Source organism: Vipera berus (assembly GCF_964194415.1).
Source record: "Vipera berus genome assembly, chromosome: 1".
Lineage (NCBI taxonomy): Eukaryota > Metazoa > Chordata > Lepidosauria > Squamata > Viperidae > Vipera > Vipera berus.
The window spans coordinates 265467748-265490511 of NC_138202.1; the positions used below are offsets into that span (position 1 = coordinate 265467748).

At 39.9% G+C, this 22764-nt stretch overlaps 1 protein-coding gene across 2 annotated transcripts in view; it reads left to right on the forward strand.

Annotated features, from left to right (window-relative positions):
- Positions 1–22764, forward strand: part of ENPP3 (ectonucleotide pyrophosphatase/phosphodiesterase 3) — an 83943-nt gene that overhangs the window by 34160 nt on the left and 27019 nt on the right. For both annotated transcript variants that reach the window (XM_081312874.1, XM_081312875.1), the window contains 10 exons: positions 2030–2149; positions 3207–3316; positions 4678–4743; positions 5429–5501; positions 10690–10798; positions 10903–11031; positions 11420–11451; positions 13090–13217; positions 20700–20766; positions 21146–21233. In XM_081312874.1, coding sequence (XP_081169000.1) covers positions 2030–2149; positions 3207–3316; positions 4678–4743; positions 5429–5501; positions 10690–10798; positions 10903–11031; positions 11420–11451; positions 13090–13217; positions 20700–20766; positions 21146–21233 — 922 coding nt within the window. The remainder of the gene's footprint in view (positions 1–2029; positions 2150–3206; positions 3317–4677; positions 4744–5428; positions 5502–10689; positions 10799–10902; positions 11032–11419; positions 11452–13089; positions 13218–20699; positions 20767–21145; positions 21234–22764) is intronic.

The following is a 22764-nucleotide window of genomic DNA, read 5'->3' on the forward strand; positions in this document are numbered from 1 at the left end:
AAAGTTACGTTTAATCTCCTCATGGTTTAGAGCAGGCATGTCAAACTCGGAACGTCACATGACGTCACGTGATGGAGCTTTTTCCCCATTGCCGGCAATGGGGTGGGCGCAGTTTCATCATGACGTGTCTGGCCCACAGGCCAGCAGTTTGACACCCCTGGTTTAGAGCTATTGTGATTTGTATCCATCATACTATTGCATAAATGTCTTCTTGGAAAGTATTTGTCTTGTCTTGAAATGTTGCTTCTAGAGGTCTTTGATCTCTCCGGCTGAATCCTTCAAGAGTAGATATTAAGTGTGGTTTTCTATCATTTTTTTATGAATATGTCATATCCATGTTATCTCCTCTTTTCGAATAATCTGTCATAAGTGCCACAATCTCTGTAATTAGCCTTGTCAAACTGACCAGAACTCAAAATCCAAACAGTCCAATTTTGTACAGTTCTTGTCTTTATATATAATTTTTATAATCCACTGTCATTTTCACTTGTCAATGTTTCAGTAAAATCAATGTTTTATAACAATTCTTTCTTTTAGGAGTCAATTGTCAACCAGTCAGAACTGCAATTCAATATATTTAGCCATCTTAAATCCTTCCTATAACTGTCCCTCTCAAAAAGTAGTCATAGATCAAAGTATTTAAACAGTTCATAAATTTAGGCCACACTCAAAGTATTTCTTTTCCTTCAAATACTTTCCAATCTTATAGCTGGCCCAGTATACAATCTCTTCTTTGTTCCCTGGCAACTATCTTCTTAAAGGTATTAGAGTTCATGGGAACAGATTTTTCTTTGTTTCTGGGCATTGTCTTTAATGTGCTATATTCTAATTGTCCACTAGATGTCAGCAAATATTTGTTTTCCAGCTCTTTCAGACAAGAAATTATTCTTATTATTTTTCTTGTTTTATAATTTCATCAAAATCCTTTAGAATATAATCTTAGCAGTTTGTTTTACTTTCTAAGTTTGTTCAGATTGTAGTATTTTAAATTTAATTTCGGTATGTTTCTTTCCTCCTTAAAGGTTAATTCACCACTTTGGTCTATGGGGGATGGGAGTGTAGTCTCCTCCCCTCATTTTCAGAGGTTTTTTTGCTTTGGGGATTTTCCCCAGGGACGTATTTGCAAAATAAGGGAGAGAAGATCAAATACTCTCAAAAAATTCCAAGCATGCTGTTCACCGTTGTTCTGGTTAGTGCTCTTGGACTTCGGCTGCAGGTAGTTTGGGCTAGACATTGGCATGCGGCTAGCCTTTCTCCTGTCAGGTTCAGAGGGCTTCCTCCAGATCAAACAAAGCAATTGCCATCACTTCATGATCAACATGATGCCCCTCCTTCACGGTCACCTCTTCAGGGCAACTTCAGACCCATCTAGGGTCTCCCTGGCAGGACGAAACTAGCCGTGGGGAACAGAGGTCCACTCTCGTGTGGCCATGCACTACGGGCACATGGCCAGAAGTTAATCAGTTTCCTATCACAGTCTCTAACTTCAAGGTAAATGTGATGCTGCAATTTTTGTTAAGTACATGCCAATTGCCAAGCATTCAAATTTTGAACATATGACTATGGAGATGCTGCAATGGTTGCAAAGTTCAATCATAAGTAATAGTTGAAACTTCAAACGGTTGCTAAAACAATAGTTGTAAGCTGAGGACTACATGTATTCATTTCATGGTTGGACTGCTTTCATAGAGTATTTATGATTAAGGAAGGTTGGGATTTTTAATTATGCGTAAAAAACTTTTATGAACAGAGGAACCTCTCCAGCATAACCAGTTGCCTGCCAAACATAGAGGAGGATGCAAAAGGATCTTGTTATTTGCACACACTGCACTTCTTCTGAATATAATTAGAATATCATTATTTTGCCTAATGTCTGCAGGAGGTGTATGTCTTTTACAAGACATTTCAATCCTACAAACCTGAAATCTTTCTACTCTTGATATGTAGCAGTGCACTCCAATAGTACAAATCCTGGAAGAAATGTTAAGCAGCTCATTCATCTGCATTAATATGTATCTTTTTTCCTCAGGGCTTGTATCCAGAATCCCATGGCATCATTGACAATAATATATATGATGTAACTTTAAATCTGAACTTCTCACTATCTGCACCTACCATGAAAAATCCTGCCTGGTGGGGTGGACAACCTGTATGTACCTTTAGTTTTGTTCCTTGGTGTAGATATACTTGATTTCCCAATAGCAAATTCAATTGTTGTATTGAAATAACAGTAATGCAAAGTGACTTCATATATATCTTCAAGGCAACAGAGTGATGCTATGAAGATATTGTAATTCCTTAGCAGAGAAACGGAAATAGGGAAGGTCCCCATGTAAAAAATCAACATGGCTTTCCAGATTTCAGTTTTGAGTGAAAGATAGTAAAGCACATTTAGTTTTTAAAAAGTGCTGATGAGTGAGTACAGTCTGTCCTGGATTAAGAATGATTTCCATTCCCTAACTCTGTCTTTAACCAGAATTTGTATTTAAATGGGAACAGATTACTGGGCCTGTATCACTGCATATCAGGGATCAATAACTACATCCACACTGTAACCCAAGTTCTTTGTAAAGTTTAAAGTTGTAAAGTTTAAATGTATATGTTTCAAATCTTAAAACTATGGCAAAAACTGACTTAAAACTGGAAAAACTATCCAGCAAGAAGAATCCAATTCAAGAAGAACTCCTTGGAATTCAGTCTCTCACTGTCCAAGTTTTGGACACATGACTATGGAGATGCTGCAACGGTTGCAAAGATCAGTCATAAGTAACTGTTGTAATTTCAGCGAAGGCAAAGTGATCTGACTCAAAATGGCAGACAGCATTCTTCTTCCTCGAGCAGACGAATCTCTGCAGCTGCACAATACTTTCATGAACTGCTGAAAAAAGGCTGCATGCTATATTAAAAATGCACACACTACTTTGTGACGCTCATGAAAGCATTGTACAACTTTAGCATTTCATTGACTCTAGAAAGGAGAATGCCATCCACTATTTTGAATCAGATCATGGTGCCAGCAGCTGTCCGGCATTTTAACTACTGTAACTCTGCTTCTGCCATTTTGTAACAGACAGCCCTATTAGTATCTAGAGATTCTCTTTAAGCTGGACATTCTTAATCTGGGGACTGTCTGCAGAAACCTGAAGACATGAAGTTTTACAGTTTGTTCATTTTTAAGATACTGATTGTATGCATACTTCTTGCAGATTTGGCATACGGTAACCTATCAAGGTTTGAAAGCAGCCACCTACTTTTGGCCTGGATCTGAAGTAAAAATAAATGGATCTTACCCAACTATATACAAGGTTTATAACAAGTGAGTTGAAGACTGAAAAAAATCAACAGGATCTCCCATCAGCTACAGATGTCTTTGTGGGAATATAATTTTTAATCAATAGGACATCTGAAGTGCAAAAACTATATTACAGTAAGGGAAAACTGCCAATGAACTGGTGTTTCATTCATTTTACAGTTTACAAATCATTATTCGGTAAGCCTTTGCCAAGAATGACATCCCTGAACGAAGCTCAATTCCTAATGATTATACAGACATTACTGCTGTTTCGTTCATGCAGCCATTGAAGCAAAGTGTCTTTTCAAAGATCTGCACGGTCCTTCCCACTCCCACACATCAAATAATGTCTGCATTAAGAAAGTTTTGTATAAAGCATAAAGCAAACATGTACAGTATTATACCAGGCTGGGTTTGAAGAACATGAGAGGGACACGTTTCATTCTTTTCTCATGTGCAACAATTGCCTAAAAAATGGTTGGCACCTTTTTTTCATCCTAGCATCAGCATAAAAATCCTTTGTTGGCTTGAAGGGCATCTCTGTAACTGAGAAGGTATGGGACAGGCGGCATCTTTCACCTCTGACATCCTGCTGCCTCCTGCTGGTTGAGACATTTTCTCATTCTGCTTAATTGACGGGTCAGCCTTCAGCTTAAATCTTTTGGGAAAAATACAGCTTCTGTTCTACTTTATTGAGTGGGCTTTCCATCTTAATACTGGCCAGTTTATAATTCCAGGTAGTTGTTTTATAGATATTGCATGATGGAGAGTACTGGATCTACTAAGATGTGATAATATTTTGATGAGAAGTTCTGATTTCAGGCAGCTGAAGATGGACTCAAACTGTCTCTGGCCCATTGAGTGTCACGTTTGCTCTGACATTTTGAAACCATTTTTCATCTGCCTCCTATCATGTTCTACCAACCCCATCCCAAACAAAAAGAGAGGAGGGCCACATGAGAAGAGTTTTTCATGCATTGATTGTTGCAGGGAATTGGAAGGGACTATGTTTTGCTTAGGCTTTTTTGTATACATTATTTTTACAGCAGCATTTACTCTTAAGGTTTCCTCCCCCCTACAGTGTTTACATTTGATTTATGTTCACATTGCAACGTAAAGTCAACCTGGTTGTGCCTTTGCATTTGCAATTATCAAATTGATTTTTGCTGTATTAAAATGTTTGTACAGAACGACGTCTGTCAGTCACAAAAAAATTAACCAATGTTTCATTACTCATAATGGGAAGCTGGGAAAGTGCTGATTGTCTTCTTTGCTGGTCTTGTTTGCTATTGGCATAAAAACATGTTGCTGACGTGTCCACTAAAACAAAGTTCTCCTTGTCACCATATTGTTTTCCTTCTAAATAATATTTTTATTCCTTGTAGATCAGTTCCGTTTGAAGCAAGAGTTACAGAGGTGCTAAAATGGCTAGATCTCCCCAAAGCTGAGAGGTAATAGCCATGAAACAACATTCTCTTTTCTTGTAAAAGAAGCATGGTTTCCAGTGGTGAGATTCAGCTGGTTCGCACCAGCTCGGCAGAACTGGTAGCTAATTTTTTGTTGAGTTCTGGCCCAGGCCCAGAATGGACTTCCAAAGCAGCATCCACACAGAGAACCGGTTGTTCACAGATTTGAATCCCACCAATGGTGGTTTCTCTTATTGTCATCTGCTCTCCTCCCCCCCTTTTTTAAAAACTTCAAACACTAAATGTTGCCATCTTCTTGCCTCTCCTCTCAGGTGATTTGAACTGAGCTGCAAAAATCTGCTAAACATTGGATGGCAGAAAGAGGTACCAAAAACTCTAACATTTTTCCTGCCATCTTGTGGACATCCAGATTTTTGCCCTTTCTTCCATTTTCAGAACTGACAACAGAATGAGAGAAAATAATCCCGACAGCATTCTGGTTCTGGGATGTTTGTTCCATGTTGTCTTTTGTTTTTAATAATGTCCTTTCCTATTCTTTCCTCTCCTAGCTAGTTTGGTGTTTGATGTGACTCTGATTTTTTTAGCTCTAGGAGAGGATACCAGCCACCACTGAGTTTCAAACAATTTTGGCTATGTGTTAATTAATAATATATCTTTGGATGAAGTGAATTTTTTTTTTAAAGTAATGGCCTTTCTTTTTAATCTGCAGACCAGATTTTGTCACATTGTATATTGAGGAGCCAGACACAACTGGACATAAATTTGGGCCTGTTAGTGGAGAAGTAAGCATCTTTTTTCATTATGTCTCTCTTTTCCCCCCCAACTACTTTGCTATGAACAAATGTTTACTTCCTTTTGGCTTTCTGATTTAAAATTACTCACACTTCGTAAGAAATGCTAACCATCCAGACTTCCCCAAATGTCAATTTTAGACAAAAATGCCACTGGGTGCCTCTTTTCCCCCACTTCTGCATAAAAACCCCTCCCCTAGCCATTCCTTTTTCTGTATTTATTTATTTATTTATTTATTTATTTATTTATTTATTTATTTATTTATTTATTTATTTATTTATTTATTTAATTACATTTATATACCGCCCTTTCCCGGAGGACTCAGGGCGGTTTACAGGGAATTAAAAACCAAAAATACAAAAGTTAAAACCAGTTTAAAAAATAAATTTATCCCTGTACAAATAAAACCCCAATTAAAATAAATTAATCCTCAGCCTGGGCCCGAGAGCTCGAAGAGCCAGGTCTTCAGGCCCCGGCGGAATGAACGGAGGTCGGGGGCAGTCCTCAGCTCCACTGGCAGCTGGTTCCAGAGGGCAGGCGCCCCCAGTGAGAAGGCCCTATCCCTGGGTGTTACCCACCGGCAATCTCTTACCGGTGGGACCCTGAGAAGACCCTCCCTGTGGGAGCGCACTGGACGAAGGGAACTTGATGCTGGCAGCAGGTGTTCCCTCAAATACCCCGGACCCAGGCCATGTAGGGCTTTATAGGTAATGACCAGCACCTTGAATTTCACCCGGAGGGCAACCGGAAGCCAATGCAGCTTGCGGAGTAGAGGTGTTACATGGGAGTATCGGGAGACCCCCATTACAACTCGCGCGGCCGCATTCTGCACCAGTTGAAGCCTCCGAGTGGTCCTCAAGGGCAGCCCCATGTAGAGAGCGTTGCAGTAGTCCAAACGGGAGGTCACGAGCGCATGAGTAACTGTGCGTAGGGCATCTCGGTCCAGATAGGGATGCAACTGGTGCACCAGGCGAACCTGGGCAAAAGCCCCCCTGGTCACTGCTCCTATGTGGTCTTCAAAATTGAGTCGTGAATCCAGGAGGACGCCCAAGTTGCGAGCCCTATCAACGGGGGGTAACAAACAAATTGCTTAGTAAAGAGCCAACAAAGGAGCACTCACCAAACTCTGCTTGAGTTTGTTTGTATACAAATCTTTATTCAAAACAACATAGCTCATTTATAATCCCCAAAATTTTCTCAACTCCTTCGTTTTAAACAAGGGTTGAATTACAATTCCTTCAATTCTCTTAGGTATTATTTTCTATCAGTGTGTCCTGCACACAGACATAAAAACATAAAACAACAACAACAAAAAAGCAACTCCACAAAAAAAATAAACAAGCTTAAGATATTCTGAGTTATTGAAATAGTTTTGTATCAAACTCTAGTATCAACTCTTTGCTTTTAATATACGGTAAATTTAGTCAAGTTCAATTTAATCAGATTCCATTCAGATGGAAACAAATTTCCATTAAGTAGGTTAAAACGTTTACAGATCTAAGCAAAACAATTCAGAGTCATTTCTTTTGGTTGATGGATATATAGGTGTATTCAAGTTCTTCTCATATTTCTTTTTTTTAAAAAAAAACAACCTTATTTCTTGTTGAACTAAAACTTCCTTTGTTCAACAATTACTGCCTCCTTTCCTGAATAAAAAAAATTGCAAGCTGAAACTGCAAGAATGGGTATTAAATTTTACACCCACCCCACCTTCCTCAAACCAGAATTCCAAGCAGAAAAAAATAGTTAAAAAGATCAGACACCCCCCCCCCATTTTCCTTTTTGTTTCTCTTGCTCTTAAAGCAACACAGCCAGTGCAAAAAAAGAGACAAGAAAAGAAGAAATTACACAAAAATCTCACCACTAACAAGTAGTTTTCTCTTCACATGCATTTTCCATGAATTCTCTCACACATCCTCCATGGGACTCTTCTCATGCAAATGCTTGCTATTGCCTTTCCATTTCACTTTTACAGCAACAACAACAACAAAAATCTACAGTTTACTGTTTTTTTCACAGTCTGGGGTGGGGAAGAAACTCTCTCTCACACACATAGACAGGATCAGCATGCCCACACATTTACTTCCATTCAAACTGCTTGCATAAACACCTTCACATACAGATATTTCATTTCATACTTTCTCTTGAGAAACCAATAATTATTATTCTAATTTCAAGGAGCTGTTCGCAAGCCAATGAGCTCCTTTTCTCCCCCAAATCTCTTTGTTTGTTTTTAAATAAGACCTTTTTATTAATTATTAGTATTAGACACAACACAGACAGACACACATACACTACCTCCACATTCCTCTAACAAAAATGGAGTATATATTGCCTGGGATCCAACAGGCATATAAACTTCTTTTATTAGCCTATATGTTTAGTGCTTGACATAGCCAATTTTTAAAACTTCCATATTTTGAGCAAAATGCACTAGTGCTTTTAATAGGATTTCTTGGCTACCCAAAATAATAATATTGAGTCATGGTACCTTTACTTTGGCCACCTAATGAGAAGGAAGAACTCACTTGAGAAGAGCCTAATGCTGGGAAAGATTGACGGCAAGAGAAGAAGGGGACGACAGGGAATGAGGTGGCTAGATGTAGTCACTGAAGCAGTAGCCGTGAACTTAAAAGGACTCCAGAAGATGGTAGAGGACAGGAAGGCCTGGAGGAACGTTGTCCATAGGGTCGCAATGGGTCGGACACGACTTCGCAGCTAACAACCACAACCTTTACTCTTATCCGAGGTGTATTTTCCAGATGAATCCATCCCATCTTGCTAGCATTTAAAACAGCAATACTTTATCATAATACTTTTACTTTTATTTCGAGTATATAGTTTATCCTGCCAACCTTGCACTAAGGGACTTTCCAGGGGATACCTTATCCCCTTACTGGGCTTATTGCCCATGGCTGATTTTTCCTTGCCTATGAGACCCCCAATATATGCAGTCAATCTATTACTTCTTTCATATGTACAGGATCCAAGATTGATCCCTAATACTTTTATGTTCTATGCTCCCACCTGTCCAGGTCTCACAAACATATCAGTCCTACATGCCCAGGTGTTTTTGTTCCCTTTTGCCACTGTCCCTTGTCCAGAGACTTTTTAGCAAATACATACTCACATAGGGATTGGCAAACAAAGTAATTAAAACTACCTAACCATGGCCATTGAGTTCCCTCATCTATTTGTTTTTGTCCCCAAATAAAATAACAATATTGAATCATCAGGTCTTTATCTAGATCTTTTACCATTCTACTATAAGGAGGATGATTCCATCCAGCCAGGATTTTACCCAGGGGACTGTGAGGAGGGATGGAGACATTATCTCCTTTTCCCACATCTTCTAGGAAGTCCCCCTTTTGACCCTTCCAAGGCTTCTTGGAAGGTTTATAACCCATAGGGGGTCACCATCTGATTCTGTTATCCTTACCAACCTAATGAGACCACTTTTCGCTTCACCAAGCCGCTTCCTCTTTTTCCGGCCAATCTCCTTGCGGAGGTATGGAAACCCGTACTCAGGAGTCTGTTCTCAGTTCACCTTGCCAGCCCTTGTGGCCCTCGGACCATCTCAGTCACACTCCACAGGTCTCAGAGTCACACCAGCCTACCCATCTAGCCACCCAGGTAAATGTGAAAATGCCTGATTTTCTTACCTGGGTCTGCGCACAGAGTTTCCCGGCAATTGGTATTTCACCCACCTCCTCGCCTTGCCAGTCCTTCAGACCTCGGGACATTCACACCTTGTAGGGCATGTATGTCTTGTCAGCCTTTTAGGACCCTTGGGGCATCAAAACAAAATGACCTGACCTGCTTTGTTCCTGGAATCCACTATTTAGTGTACGGTTCTTCACGGGTCCCGGCCCGGGCGTGGTTACCTTTCAGGAGACCATCAAAATTGACATGGTGCCTGTCCCCTTGGAGGTGGCCACTCCCAGGGATCCAGGGACCATTTGGATTACCCCGGAGGAGCCCCCACATTGTTTGGAACGTGGATCAAGATCACAAAACAAACAAACTTAATTGGAATTCCAGCAACAAAGTTTTATTTAAAAAGAAGCATTTGCAAAGGCTTGGTGAGCTGAAGCACATGTAGGAGTTCAGCCACACATTAAAGAGCTGTTTGATACATTTTTATATACTGCCCCTGATGCAGATTCCCCCCTCCCCTATCGCTCTCAATGCCCCTTGTCTAATCATCCGATAAACTGATCCGGACTGCCTAAAACCACTATCCTCTCCCGTGTTCCTGGAAGCCCCTTTGTGCACATCTTATCTAGCACCATCTAATTTTCTGTTAACAAAGCTCGGCTCCTATAGGTATTTCTATGTTTCCTCTGCTTCTAGTTTCAGTTAGCCAGCAATTTCTGCTTTTCTTATTTGTATGTAATTAACTTGTCTGAGTTTATGACTTTCAGGTGGCTTCTTCTATAGAACTATAGATTCATTAGAAATTTCTGATTAATAATCTACTCCTGTCAGTGTGATCATCTTTTGTGAACTTCTGACAAACAAAATCAATGGGGAAGCCAGATTCACTTAACAACCGTATTAGTAACTTAACAATTGCAGTGATTCACTTAACAACTGTGGCAAGAAAGTTCATAAAATGGGGCAAAACTAACTTAACAACTGTCTCACTTAGCAACAGAAATTTTGGGCTCAATTGTGCTCATGAGTCAAGTACTACCCGTAGAACCTCTGATAATCTGAGCCTCTAGGAAGTGATGCACTACACTGCACACTCCCAACTACTTAGAAAACTGTGGAAAATAATGATACAAGCAGGCAAAGCATAGGTCAATTTACAAGTCTTGTGATATATCTCAATTTTTATTTTTGCCATATTAATTGTTTATTATTTATGCTATTATAAAATCATTATTCAACAATGTAGAACAACTATATAAATATTGTGCAGGGTGGTGATGGTGGCGGATGGACTTGTATTTTACTCTGACAAATATAATGAATAAAAAGGTTATTAATAACAGCAGTTTATTACTTTTCTAAATGTAATCCAATTAAAAATTAGGATCCAATAACACAACTTGTAGCCCAAAAAGGTTTTTCTCTTTATTATTGTATTATTTATTGTGATAGACCTGATTGCAATATTTGACTTAACGTGAATTATAAAATGCCAGTTAATCTTTTTCTCCTTTGGCATAGATAATTATGGCTTTACAAATGGCAGATCGGACCCTGGGGATGTTGATGGAAGGCTTAAAGCAAAGGAATCTGCATAATTGTGTCAATCTTATCCTTCTGGCTGATCATGGTAATGTTGTTTTGTTTTTCGCTATTTCAATAAAGAGCTTTGTCAACTGGTAAACTTTGTCAATATTTATTCAATTGTATACCATTTTCCTCTCCTTTCTTTAGGCATGGAGCAGATATCCTGTAACCGGCTGGAATACATGACCGATTATTTTGATAAAGTTGATTTTTTTATGTATGAAGGTCCAGCACCTCGTATTCGATCAAAAAATGTTCCAAAAGACTTTTATACATGTAAGTTTGGACCACAGGTTCATAAAACTGTAGAATTTAAGTGAGAGGCTTTGTAGAACGTACAGTTCTAGGGCATCTCCCTAGCTTAGAGCAATGTCACTTGCCACCCATGAGAGCTTATGGTGCTTGAATTTCTTTTTTCAATTGCTGTAACTCCCAGAAATTTTATCATTAAAATGAATACTGAATAATGTAAATGTGGTTTTCAGATGGGAGTTACAACCAAGCCTTGCAAGATACCATTGGATAAGTATTTTAAAAAGGCTTAATGCCTTGAAAATGCAACTACCATGGGTTTGATGCAGCGTATTTGAAGAAGACGAATTGAATTAATGTTTGAGAGTAATACATTATTCATACTGCATAACCTTTCTTTTCTTCCAAACAGTTGATTCTGAAGGAATTGTTAGAAATCTTACAGTGAGTATGTTTTTATGTTTTTTTCTTTCTAAGAAAATAATAGCCCAAGCATTTAGTGAAGGTATCACTACTGAAATATAATTTCTTTAGCACATTGTTACTGTTCGCTTTGAGAGAGGTGATGCATAGAACTTACATCCATTTTAGATCACACCTTCTATTGGAGGTTAAATGAAAGATTCTGCATCTTGCATCACTTCATAACAGACCTGGCTGTGTTCCATTCTCATACCGCTAGGACCAATTTTGATATTGCAGCAATTGAATTCAGCTAGTTAGTCATTGTTCATCTTATATATATAATTATATAGCATTTCTGCCAAAGGTAAAAACCCTTAAGGTCTTTTACACTAACTGAAAGGATGCTGTGACTTCTGAATCTACCACACTCTTAGCTTTCTTGTCTTGAACCTGAAAAAAGTACATGTAGTACGCTTTTAAATTTTCAGAAAGCTTACAAGTTCATGTCATACAAATGATGTGTCGGGTTCTGGTCACTTGGGGTTTCACTGAAACCTATTTTGACCAGTGATGCCTAACATTGGGATGTGAATGTATCTTACTCTCGCTTTAAAAGGCAACCATCATATAGAAGTTAAAGTAAATTACACAATTTTCCTTAATGTCCATACTATCGTTTCATATAACTGTCAGCTGTGATAGATGTAAAGCTAAAACTGCTAAATTCAGTCCACCTTAGAAAGAACAATCCTTAACTGTTAACTGTGGTTTTTAGAGGACAGAGAAGCTTTGAATGATCAATGAATCAATACCTTCTGAAACAGGTTGAAATTGACATGTTCTTAACTTATTTCCCTGTGTTTGTGAGCTAGTTAGCTACATGTAGACCTCAACTTGCAACTGATCACTTAGCAACCACTTGAAATTTCAATGGACCTATCTGGAACATATTTACAGGCCACATTTGAAGTTCCGATGACCAAGCACCCCATGGTCACATGGCTGCACTTTGGGCACTTGGTAATTGGGTTGCATCTAATTGCAGTTTGCAGTGTCTTGACCATAATGATTCACTTAACAACCACCACAAAAAAGGTTGTAAAATTGGGTCAGTCATGTTTTATGACCCGTGTCACAACCATCCCCAATTGTAACCTTAATGAGCAGATTCCCTTATGGATCTAACTCGAGGACTACTGATAGATTGACAGACAACACACACATACCCATACAAACAAACACACACACACACACACACACACACACACACACACACACAGAGAGAGAGAGAGAGAGAGAGAGAGAGCGCCCTATACATTGAAGTAATTAACTGGACTCGTGGAGCATTTCATCCCCATGTTGGAGTCACTGTGATGCATAATTAAAAAGTAGTCTAGCATTCCTTTATCAATTGAATGCTTGTTTATAGAGATGCTTTTGAAGAATTTACAAAAGGTCTCTTTGCAAGATAATAATAATAATAATAATAATAATAATAATAATAATAATAATAATAATAATAATAATAATAATAATAATAATAATGATGATGATGATGATGATGATGATGATGATAGCAACATGTCAATATTTTCATTCAAAGCGTGTTTTTTTAAATCTTTGATATTTTAATCCTGTGATGCTGCAAAACTCATCATTTCACTTTGACATTTTCAGTGCCAAAAGCCAAAACAGTACTTTAAAGCTTACTTGGCCAAAGACCTTCCAAAGAGACTACACTATGTTAACAACATTCGTATTGACAAAGTTAATCTTATGGTTGATCAACAGTGGATGGCTGTGAGGTACGGTATAGAGAAAAAAATTTGTAGACATTGCTTGGCTTTTTACTGAATGATAAAATAGACCAGTTTTAGATATACTGCAGGAAAACAACAAAATGTTATTTTTAATATGTACATTTACTTATAAATATATAAGTTTTATTTTTATTATCTACTTGATTTCAAATGCTCTGAGGATTAATGTGTTGTCCTCAGTGACTGCATGAAACCTATATGGAAAATCAGGCATGACAGATAAGAGTAGACCAGGTCAGGACAAATGAAGAGAGAAAAACACTCTCTGCAAGGGATTGTACTTCTTCTCTCTTAGGATAATAGAAAAATCTTATCTCAGCAATATTCTAAAGCAGAGGTCCTCAACCTTTTGAGCACCAGGGACTGGTTCTGTGGAGAGAGGTTTTTCTGTGGACCGGAGCAGGCGTGGTTTCATGTACTGCCTGCATCCTGCAGATGAGGCTTCGCTTGTTTGCATGGACCGGGGGTTGGGGACCCCTGTTCTAAAGCCAGCCGAAGCTTTGTTTAGAAATCATAATCTGTATTATGACCAGGTTCACCTTGTCTGGAAGTGCTCTCTAGATCTGAATTATGAAAGATTTCTGTCAAACTTCTGTAAGGCTGAAATGATGAAATATCTACAGAAGGCTTATCTTCTGACTGAGTAAGAAAATGATTTCAAGGCTGGCTCCACTTCTGAGAAGAGTCAGAATATAGAAATGACTGATTTCTCTTCCGTGACTTCCTCTTCCCAGTCCTCTGCTGAATGCTGCAAACTCCAAATGTTTGAGAGCGTAGTCCCACCAGGGCCTTGTCTTTGTTAATAGTAAATTTTAGGATCAGAATAATAATATTTAAACCAGCACTTATAGCTTTCTGTCACTATTGGAAGAAGGATTAGAGGTAAAGTTGCAGTCTCAAGCATTTGAACTTTGTGTAATGCATTGGCCTTTTGTATATGTTGTAAGTGTTTGCTCTTGTTGCACTGCTTACTAATTGCTTGCATTCAACTGCTAAGTGCTAGTTCAGGTGTATGTTGTAACGGTTGCTAGCAGGCTCAGACTGGTTGTCTCCAGCCAGCTAAATAGGTCTTTGGGTGGGAAACCTATGCTTCAAACCTATTGGTTGCCGCCTATCGGCCAACTGTATAAATAGGTGCCCAGCAGCTCCCTTGTTGCTTCTGTTCTGTTTGACCTTCAATAAAGTATGTTGCTGTTTTGAACCTTCTGTCTCACTCAATACCTGCAAAGAACCAGCTACATGACACTGGCGATGAAGGTGGGATGTGCTTCTTCTTCTTAAGAGCCTGAAATCACTAGGGAGTGAGACCAGCACAGACCCTGGTAGGGAACAGTGTTCCCCCCCTCGGTCTGCCTAGCAAGCCATGCTGGAGACCACCCCACCCTAAGAATCAGACCCAGGCCCTACGCAGAAGCTAGCAGCATGAGGCAACGTGAGACATGAGCTGCGAAGACTTCTCACCATGGCGAAGGTCAGAAAGCTCGAAGAATTCGATGTGACGCACCCAGAGAGATGGTCGTCCTACATTTCCCACGTAGAGAACTACCTACGTGCAAATCAAGTCAGCGAAGATGGGCTGAAGGCTGTGATTCTCCTCTGCATGTGCAGCCCAGCCACCTTTGATATCGCAGAGAACTTGGTCATCCTGGCACCATTGGAAAGTGTCATGTATGCAGACCTAAAGAAGAAGCTGTGTGACCATTTCAAACCAAAGCTTTCAGTGAAAGCGTGGAGGCACGCCTTCAAACAACGCGAACAACAATCTGGCGAGTCAGCGACAGAATTCATCACAGCACTTCATCAAGCTTCGCGACTCTGCAATTTCTCTGACCTAGAGGAGTGACTAAGAGACCGCTTAGTCTGTGGACTCAGGAACAGAGAGCTCCAACAAAAACTCTTTGTGAAGGAGACTCTCTCACTTCAAAAAGCCTTAAAGGAAGTTATGGTGGACAAAGCCACCAAGGGTGCCGTGGAGGCATTGCGGCCCTCCAAAAGCACGCCATCTGCAGAAACCACAAGGACGCCGAACAAGTGGAAGACACCGACTGTGACCACGAAGTCGACAAAATTCAGCAGCACCACAAAAGAGGAACGAGCCCGGCTGACAAGGCAGTTCTGTTCCCGAGGTGTTTGGGCTGCAGAGGCTGCCATCAATGCATGGATTGCTGTTTCAGGACATCCACATTCTGGATGTGTGCAAAACCAGGCCACATCGCCGCCATCTGTCAAGGTCGCCAGAGGGACCGCCAGCCAGACAAGACTTTCAGGAGAGGTACCAGGGCCTTGGGGCAACACCGAGTAGGGTTCTGCTCCAGGCGCTGGAGCATTTTTTTGCATGGGTGCCCATCAACCTCTTAAACAGAAGTTCCAACTACAGGTCGAACTTCAAGGCATTCCATGTAAAATGGAACTGGACACAGGCTCCACTGTGTCCATCATCTCCATCGGAACTTTTTGGCACGTTTGCAGCCATAGTAACAGATAGGTCAAGCTACAACCATCTAATATCCTACTTACCATCTTCCAGAATTCCAGAGTGGCGGTCAAGGGTGAGGCCACACTTGTGGTGAAGATCAAGGGGTTTTCAGGCCTGCTAGATGTTATCGTGGTAGATGGCCAATGAACAAGCCTCATAGGACTCGATTGGTTTAATGCATTGGGCATTCAGGTCACCGGCATTCATCAGACTCAAACAATAGATTTGTCTTCTGTTTGCAAGGAATTTGCAGATGTTTTCAGCCCACGTTTGGGAGAGTACAAGGGTACACTGATAGCTTTTAAACTTAATCCCCAGGCCGCACCAATTCAGGTTAAACCCCACCATGTGCCATTTGCATTAAAGCATAAAATCAATGCAGAGCTGAACAAGTTTGTTAGGGGGTTTAGAGCCTGTAGACAGTGGGAAGTGGAAGACCCGCATTATAATGCCACTCAAGGCCAACGGAGAGGTACGAATATGTGCTGACTACAAGTGTACCATTAACTGGGCACTACAGCAGCATGCGTGTCCCGTCCCAGTCGTCAGCTATATTCTGGCGTTCTTGCAAGGTGGCCGCATGTTCGCTAAATTAGATTTAGTGCAGGCCTACCAACAGCTGCCAGTGAACAAGGCCATGGCAGCTGCACAAATGATTGTTACACACCGGGGGGCCTTCAAGGTAAAGCGCCTTCAATTCGAGGTAAGTGTAGCCCCAGGGATTTTTCAGGGGATCATGGAAAGCACACTCAAGGGTATTTTGGGGGTCTGCCCGTACTTCGACAATGTACTCATTGCCGGGGAGTCCACAGAAGTTCTGGCTGAGCAGCTTAGAGCTGTCCTTCAGTGGTTCTGTGCCATGGGATTTAGATTAAGAAGAGACAAATGTAAGATTGGGATTCCGTCCACAGAATTCCTTGGGTTTAGAATCGATGCCGAGGGCATCCATCCTGCAGAGTCAAAGCTGAAAGCGATTCAGCTGGCACCAAGCCCTAGGTCCAAGGGAGAACTTCAAGCCTTCTTGGGCCTCCTGAATTTTTATCATTCATTCCTCCCCAACAAGGCTGCAGTGGCAGAGCCGCTACACTGGCTCTTAGACAAAAACTCCCCATGGCAGTGGACCAAGCTCCACAAAAGGAGTTTTCAAGCAGTCAAGGCATTGCTGTCCTCGAACTCAGTGCTCACGCACTTTAACGAAAAGCTGTCAATTTGCATCGTGTGTGATGCATCCCCATATGGGGTTGGAGCTGTGCTTAGTCACTGGTTGGCGGATGGGAGACAGTCACCCATCGCCTATTACTCGAGGACCTTGTCCTCAGTGAGTGCAACTACGTGCAAATTGACATAGAGGCCTTGGCCATTGTGGCTGGGGTTAAGAATTTCCATGACTATTTATGTGGGAGGCAGTTCAAGGTCTTTACTGACCACAAGCCCTTACTAGGCTTGTTCACAATGAAGACACCTCAAATTCTGTCGCCACGAATGTTGAGGTGGTCAATTTTATAATAGGAGACACCCTTTCCATTTATTTTTTTCTTTTATCTGCAAGGAAATATATATCCTTTTCTTATTGGTGAGCCAAGTGAGTAATTCTGGAATAGTACCAGCCAGTTAAGAAGAACTGTGTTATAACATCCTGTTATTTTCCAAAAACTGAGGCACTAGATTCCTTTAATTGTTTAGTAGATCCCCCCCAAAAAAGTAAATGAAATCATACAATTTTATGGTTGCTACATAAATAACGTGGAAAACTTTCTTAGCACAAGAGATTTATTTGATAAAAATTCAGAAAGGTATCTTTTCCCTGTATATCAACCTTGTATATTTCAGATTTTTGAAGCATAGCGCCTGTCATCCCCCATCCAGCATGACTGCTATATTGGCAGCCTCTGAATGTTATAGCTGTGATTTATTTCTGGACATTGTTGCTGGAGAGAAAACCAGATGTTCCAAAGAGGATTTGTCTCTTGGTGAAAAAAAAATCCAAAAGAAATTAGAACAAAAGCAAATCATGTTTTGATATTTAATATTGAAATCTTGACGAACCTTTAATATATCCAAAAGGCAGTTGTTATAACTGCCTTTAGAACAAAGCACAAAATAATTTACAGTGAGGCAAAATTTAAAATAGGGCATTCAATAGCACCCGGAAAATAAAACTGTCACCCAGCATAAACAGGATAGATCTTGTTTCCTTCTGCAAATCAAAACATGGAAGGCTAATCTATTTATTCCTTTGTCTGTACTTTGTTTTTGTAATCCCTGTGCAGGCTTGACATTTTTTTAAGGACATTTGACCTTATTTTTTTGTCTGTTGTAGGAACCCTATCTCTGTAAGGTCCACATTCTTCTTTGTTATGTCACTTACTATTACAATAAGGATACATGCCTCCCTTTTATCTCACTTAGAGAATTCTTTTCAGTTGCATGGTTCAGATTGTGTTGGTGTGCCTGCAGTTTGGCAATTGCATTTACAAAGGAAATGTCATCAGGAAGCTTGACTAATTTATATAGCACATAATTGTTGTACATTGTACCTGATTTCCTTTCCTGAAGCACAATTTTGAATCAACTTACAGCTTATTAAGTTCAACTTCAGAGCAGTCCATATTTTCATATAATGCTTCCATCTAAATAGTCCAACACCACTATCTCTCTGGCATTGGCTCTTCTGGTCGTGTTGCTTTTAGAATTCATGATTTAGGAATGCTGGTCATTATAGGTAGTCCTCAGGTTATGACTGAAATTGAGCCCAACATTTATCATGCTAAGTGAGAAATTTGTTAATTGAGTTTTGCCCCATTTAATGCCATTTCTTGCCACATTTGTTAAGTGAGTCACTGCAGTCGTTAAATTAGTAACATGGCTGTTAAGTGAATCTGGTTTCCCCATTGACTTTGCTTTGTCAGGAGGTCACAAAAGGAGAATCACCTGACCCCGGGACACTGCGACGGTCATAAACGTGAGTCATTTGTCCAGCACCCGAATGTAAATCACCTGACTGTGGGGATGCTGCAACTGTCATAAGTGTGAAAAATGGTCACAAGTTACTTTTTTCAGGTGCCGTTGTAACTTTGAACGGTCACTAAATGAAATGTTGTAAGTCAAGGACTACCTGTATTTCAGGCCCATTATTTCATTTACTTCCAAGGATAGTCAACAAGTCTGGCTGAGACTGGTACACCTCTTTCACATACTGCCCCATAGTCCAGTACTGACAGCACCACTGCCTGCATCTACTCCCCAAAGGTGATTTTAGATTTTTTTAAAATCAGGTACACCTCCACCTATAGTTGTATAGACAAGTTGCTATCCTGTATTTTTTGCTTACAGAATGTCTGCAAGAAGAGAGGCAGACAGTCTTTTGGAGTTGTAAGACCAGACTAGGAGCCTCACGTTGGAGTGTATGTGTAGGATCAAGAAATTATACACCATACAATCAAATCAGAAAATCAGTAATCGGTAATCAGAATTACTGTGAAAGAATATGTGATCTAGGGGAAGAGAGTGGGGGAGATGGCCCTGCTTCTCTCCTACTATTCACACTAAAGCTATCCTAATTATGACTGAACTGGGAAAGAACCTGATCAAGGCTGACTCCCTTTGTGCACTTCCTTAACACATTTGGGCAGTGGTGGTACATGGCATGTCTTGATATTGAACTGTCAGGGCAGATGGCTCACATGGGCTTCAGTCTGGGACCACAGTCCTTTTTAAAGCCTTTCAAGAACAAAATTACCAAGCTGAAACTGTGCTCCTTACTCAGCCTTAAAATGACAAGTTAATAAATGATCAACAGTGTCTGGAATTGGGAGGCAGGCTGGGACATTTAAGTCTTGTCAGGAAGTTCTTTAGTTTCCAGAAACACTGTTAGGAGTGTTCAAATAGAAATTCAATGAGTAAGCTAAATTTTCAGCAGTTAGTTGAAATGTGAGGACAAGTCTCCTCAGAACCACAGAGGAAACGACTCACATCTAAGATATTTTAACTGGAGATTACAGATGAGAGTTAAGAGCTTTTTGACTCATAAGTATCCTTTATCTGTCAAACATGTTTCTTGGATGCACACTGGCACAAGGATAATTCTTTTCTCAAGGAATGGCATGTATATATGTTACATACCCATATATGTGTGCCTGGGTAGTCAGTGTAATACAGTGGTAGAAGTGTAAAGAAGCATGATATGAAGATATGATATGATATTGTAGAAAAATTGTCCCATCTGTTTCTCCATCAGCTGATGCATTAATATCACTAATTATTTTGTGCTTGAAGGAATCCTAGCCAATCAGGCATCTTGTAGTAAATGTATGACACCACAGTGCTGTAGAACAGGGATCCCCAACCTCCGGGCTGTGGCCCGCTACTGGTGTGGTGGCTGCTTGCACAAATACAGCTTCACATGCGTGCAAATTGAGCTGCACACAAGCGCACACCTGCTGTTCACGTGAAACCATCCCCCTCCACTGGTCCACAAAGTCATAAAAGGTTGGGGACCACTGCTGAAGGGACAATTTGATGTACTGAGATCAGATAAATCCCATTTATAGGACATTACTGAACAGATAGTTCTGGACAGTACTTGAACAAAATGGTTCAGCTGAGATTGGCATATGTGGGACTGATTGGGTTAGGGTGATAGGGTGTAAGGGTGATACTGAAATATAATTTTATCTTATTTTATTTATCTGTATAATTAAATTATTATATTTTACTCCAACTTCATTTTAAATTATTGTTTTTACAGGATTTTATTAATAATTTGTGTTTGGAATGCTGTATTTTGATATGGCCTATGGGCTAAACTAAACTAAACTAATAGATAGTTCATAAACAGTAACAACTTCTCTGAAGCAACTTCTCTATTGCTGAAGAAAAGATTTTTGTTGTATTGATTAAAAAAAGGCCTTCTTTTGGCCCAACTCTAAATAGGAAAACTTAGTATTTCTAATTAACTGCTACATATTCATTCTATACATATGTGGTTTTAGGAATAAAAATTATAATCGTTGTAACGGTGGTACCCATGGCTATGATAATGAATTCAAAAGTATGCAGGTAAGAGATCTGTTGATTGTTTCTTTTTTTTGTTTTTATTTCTGTGTCTCATGGGTGCTGTTCAAAAGGATTGCCCAATTCTCAGAAACAGTTATTCAGAGTGATTGGAGGAGTAAATGGTTAAGGGGAAATTAAAGTGTGTGAATGACAGCATGATAAACTAAATCAGTATTTATATCTTGAATTTCAAAAAAACTGTCCTACAATACATTGGTTTTATCCCTTAAATACTGCTGAAGATGTTATCTAGCCTGGTAACGAAATGTTCGTTACCAACCCACAAGTTCAGAGAACGAACCTTCACCCTCACATTGGCTTTATTTATGAAAAACAAAAAACTGGAAGTTATTTAGTAAATCTATTTTCTGTTATTGTTCAGGCTATCTTTTTAGCACATGGGCCAGGCTTTAAGGGAAAAAATGAGGTGACATCTTTTGAAAACATTGAAGTTTACAACTTAATGTGTGGTGAGTATCAACTAGACCTTGTCTAATTTATATCTGATTTTTTAAAAATCTAAAATAGAATTAATTAAGTGAATGAAGAAACATAATTATTACAGAAAACATACTGCTATAAATAATATCATATATATATATATTGTATATATATACTGTATATATACACACATACACACACGTGTGTGTGTCTGTGTGTCTGTGTGTGTCTGTGTCTCTGTGTGTGTCTGTGTGTCTCTGTGTGTGTGTCTTTGTTTATGTGTATGATTTATTATTATGTATTAAGTGTAACAAGGTATCTACATTGCTGAATCCCAAATAACAAAAGGTATTTTTTGAAAGCTATCATTCACAATTCCACCTTCTATGTTTGGAAATCAGGATGGATTCCCATCACATTCTTGAGCTTAAGCTGTTTACCTCATATCTATTGAAAATAATCTGGTTTTTAATATAAAGAGTTCTTGATGGGATATATCTGTCCAGTTTAAGGAGTCAACCCTGGGTAGGAAAAATTTTCCATGCCTTATGCAAATTGAACCAAACTTTTAAAATTGAAAAAAAAAGCAGCCAATGGGCAATCCCTGTGACCAACTGGAGCCCATTAACCTAACCCTTCACCATGGGGGGATAGGAAACCAGACAATGCGACATTAAGGGATTACTTAAACCATGCCCTGAAGCATGGTTATTGTTAAAGCTATTGTGTGCATTATTTTATTTTCCTGTAACTAGACCTATGGCACGGTGCTTTACTGCTGCCTTTTCTCTGTCGTAATGAAACCTCCCTATTAGTCTCTTTGTCTCTTTGACGTTAGATACATGGAACATAACAATGCACCTACTTTACATGCAATGGGTTCAGTTCCTGGAAGAGAAGTATCCTGTAGTGTATGCGGGTTTTGCATACACGTGAGGGTCAGTGAATTAAGGAGGTGGGGAGCTGGACAGCTCCAAGCAGGAACAGCGTTCGGCGGGAAGCCAGAACAAGGGGACAGAGTTCAGCGGGAGAGCAGGATTTAAAGGGATTGGCTGACCAGCCAGCAGGTTGCTTGGATTATACCCATTGGCCAGGCAGTTACCTGACCAGGTATAAGTGAGGGCTCAAATCCTTTGTTCCCCAGTTCGGCCATGTTCCTTAATAAAACAACTTAGCTCCTGAACCTGTGTCGCCTCTGATTCTGGGTCCAACACAATATATCCAGAGTAGAATGATATCTAGTAAAGAAAACAAGATAGGTCCCTCGGTCTATGTAGACTGCGACAGAGCACATGTGGAATGGAGTAGTCATAATACATCTAGGCAGTAAATCAAACCCAAACTTTTAAAATTGAAAAAAAGCAGTCAATGGACAATCCCTGTGACCAACTGGAGCCCATCAACCTAACTCTTGACCATGTTGGGGGTAGGAAACCAGAGAATGCAATATTAAAGGATTACTTTAAAGATATCAGGGACGTGGTGGCTCAGTGGGTTAGGACGCTGAGCTTGTCGATCAGATGGTCGGCAGTTTGGCGGGTCGAATCCCGAGTGCCACGT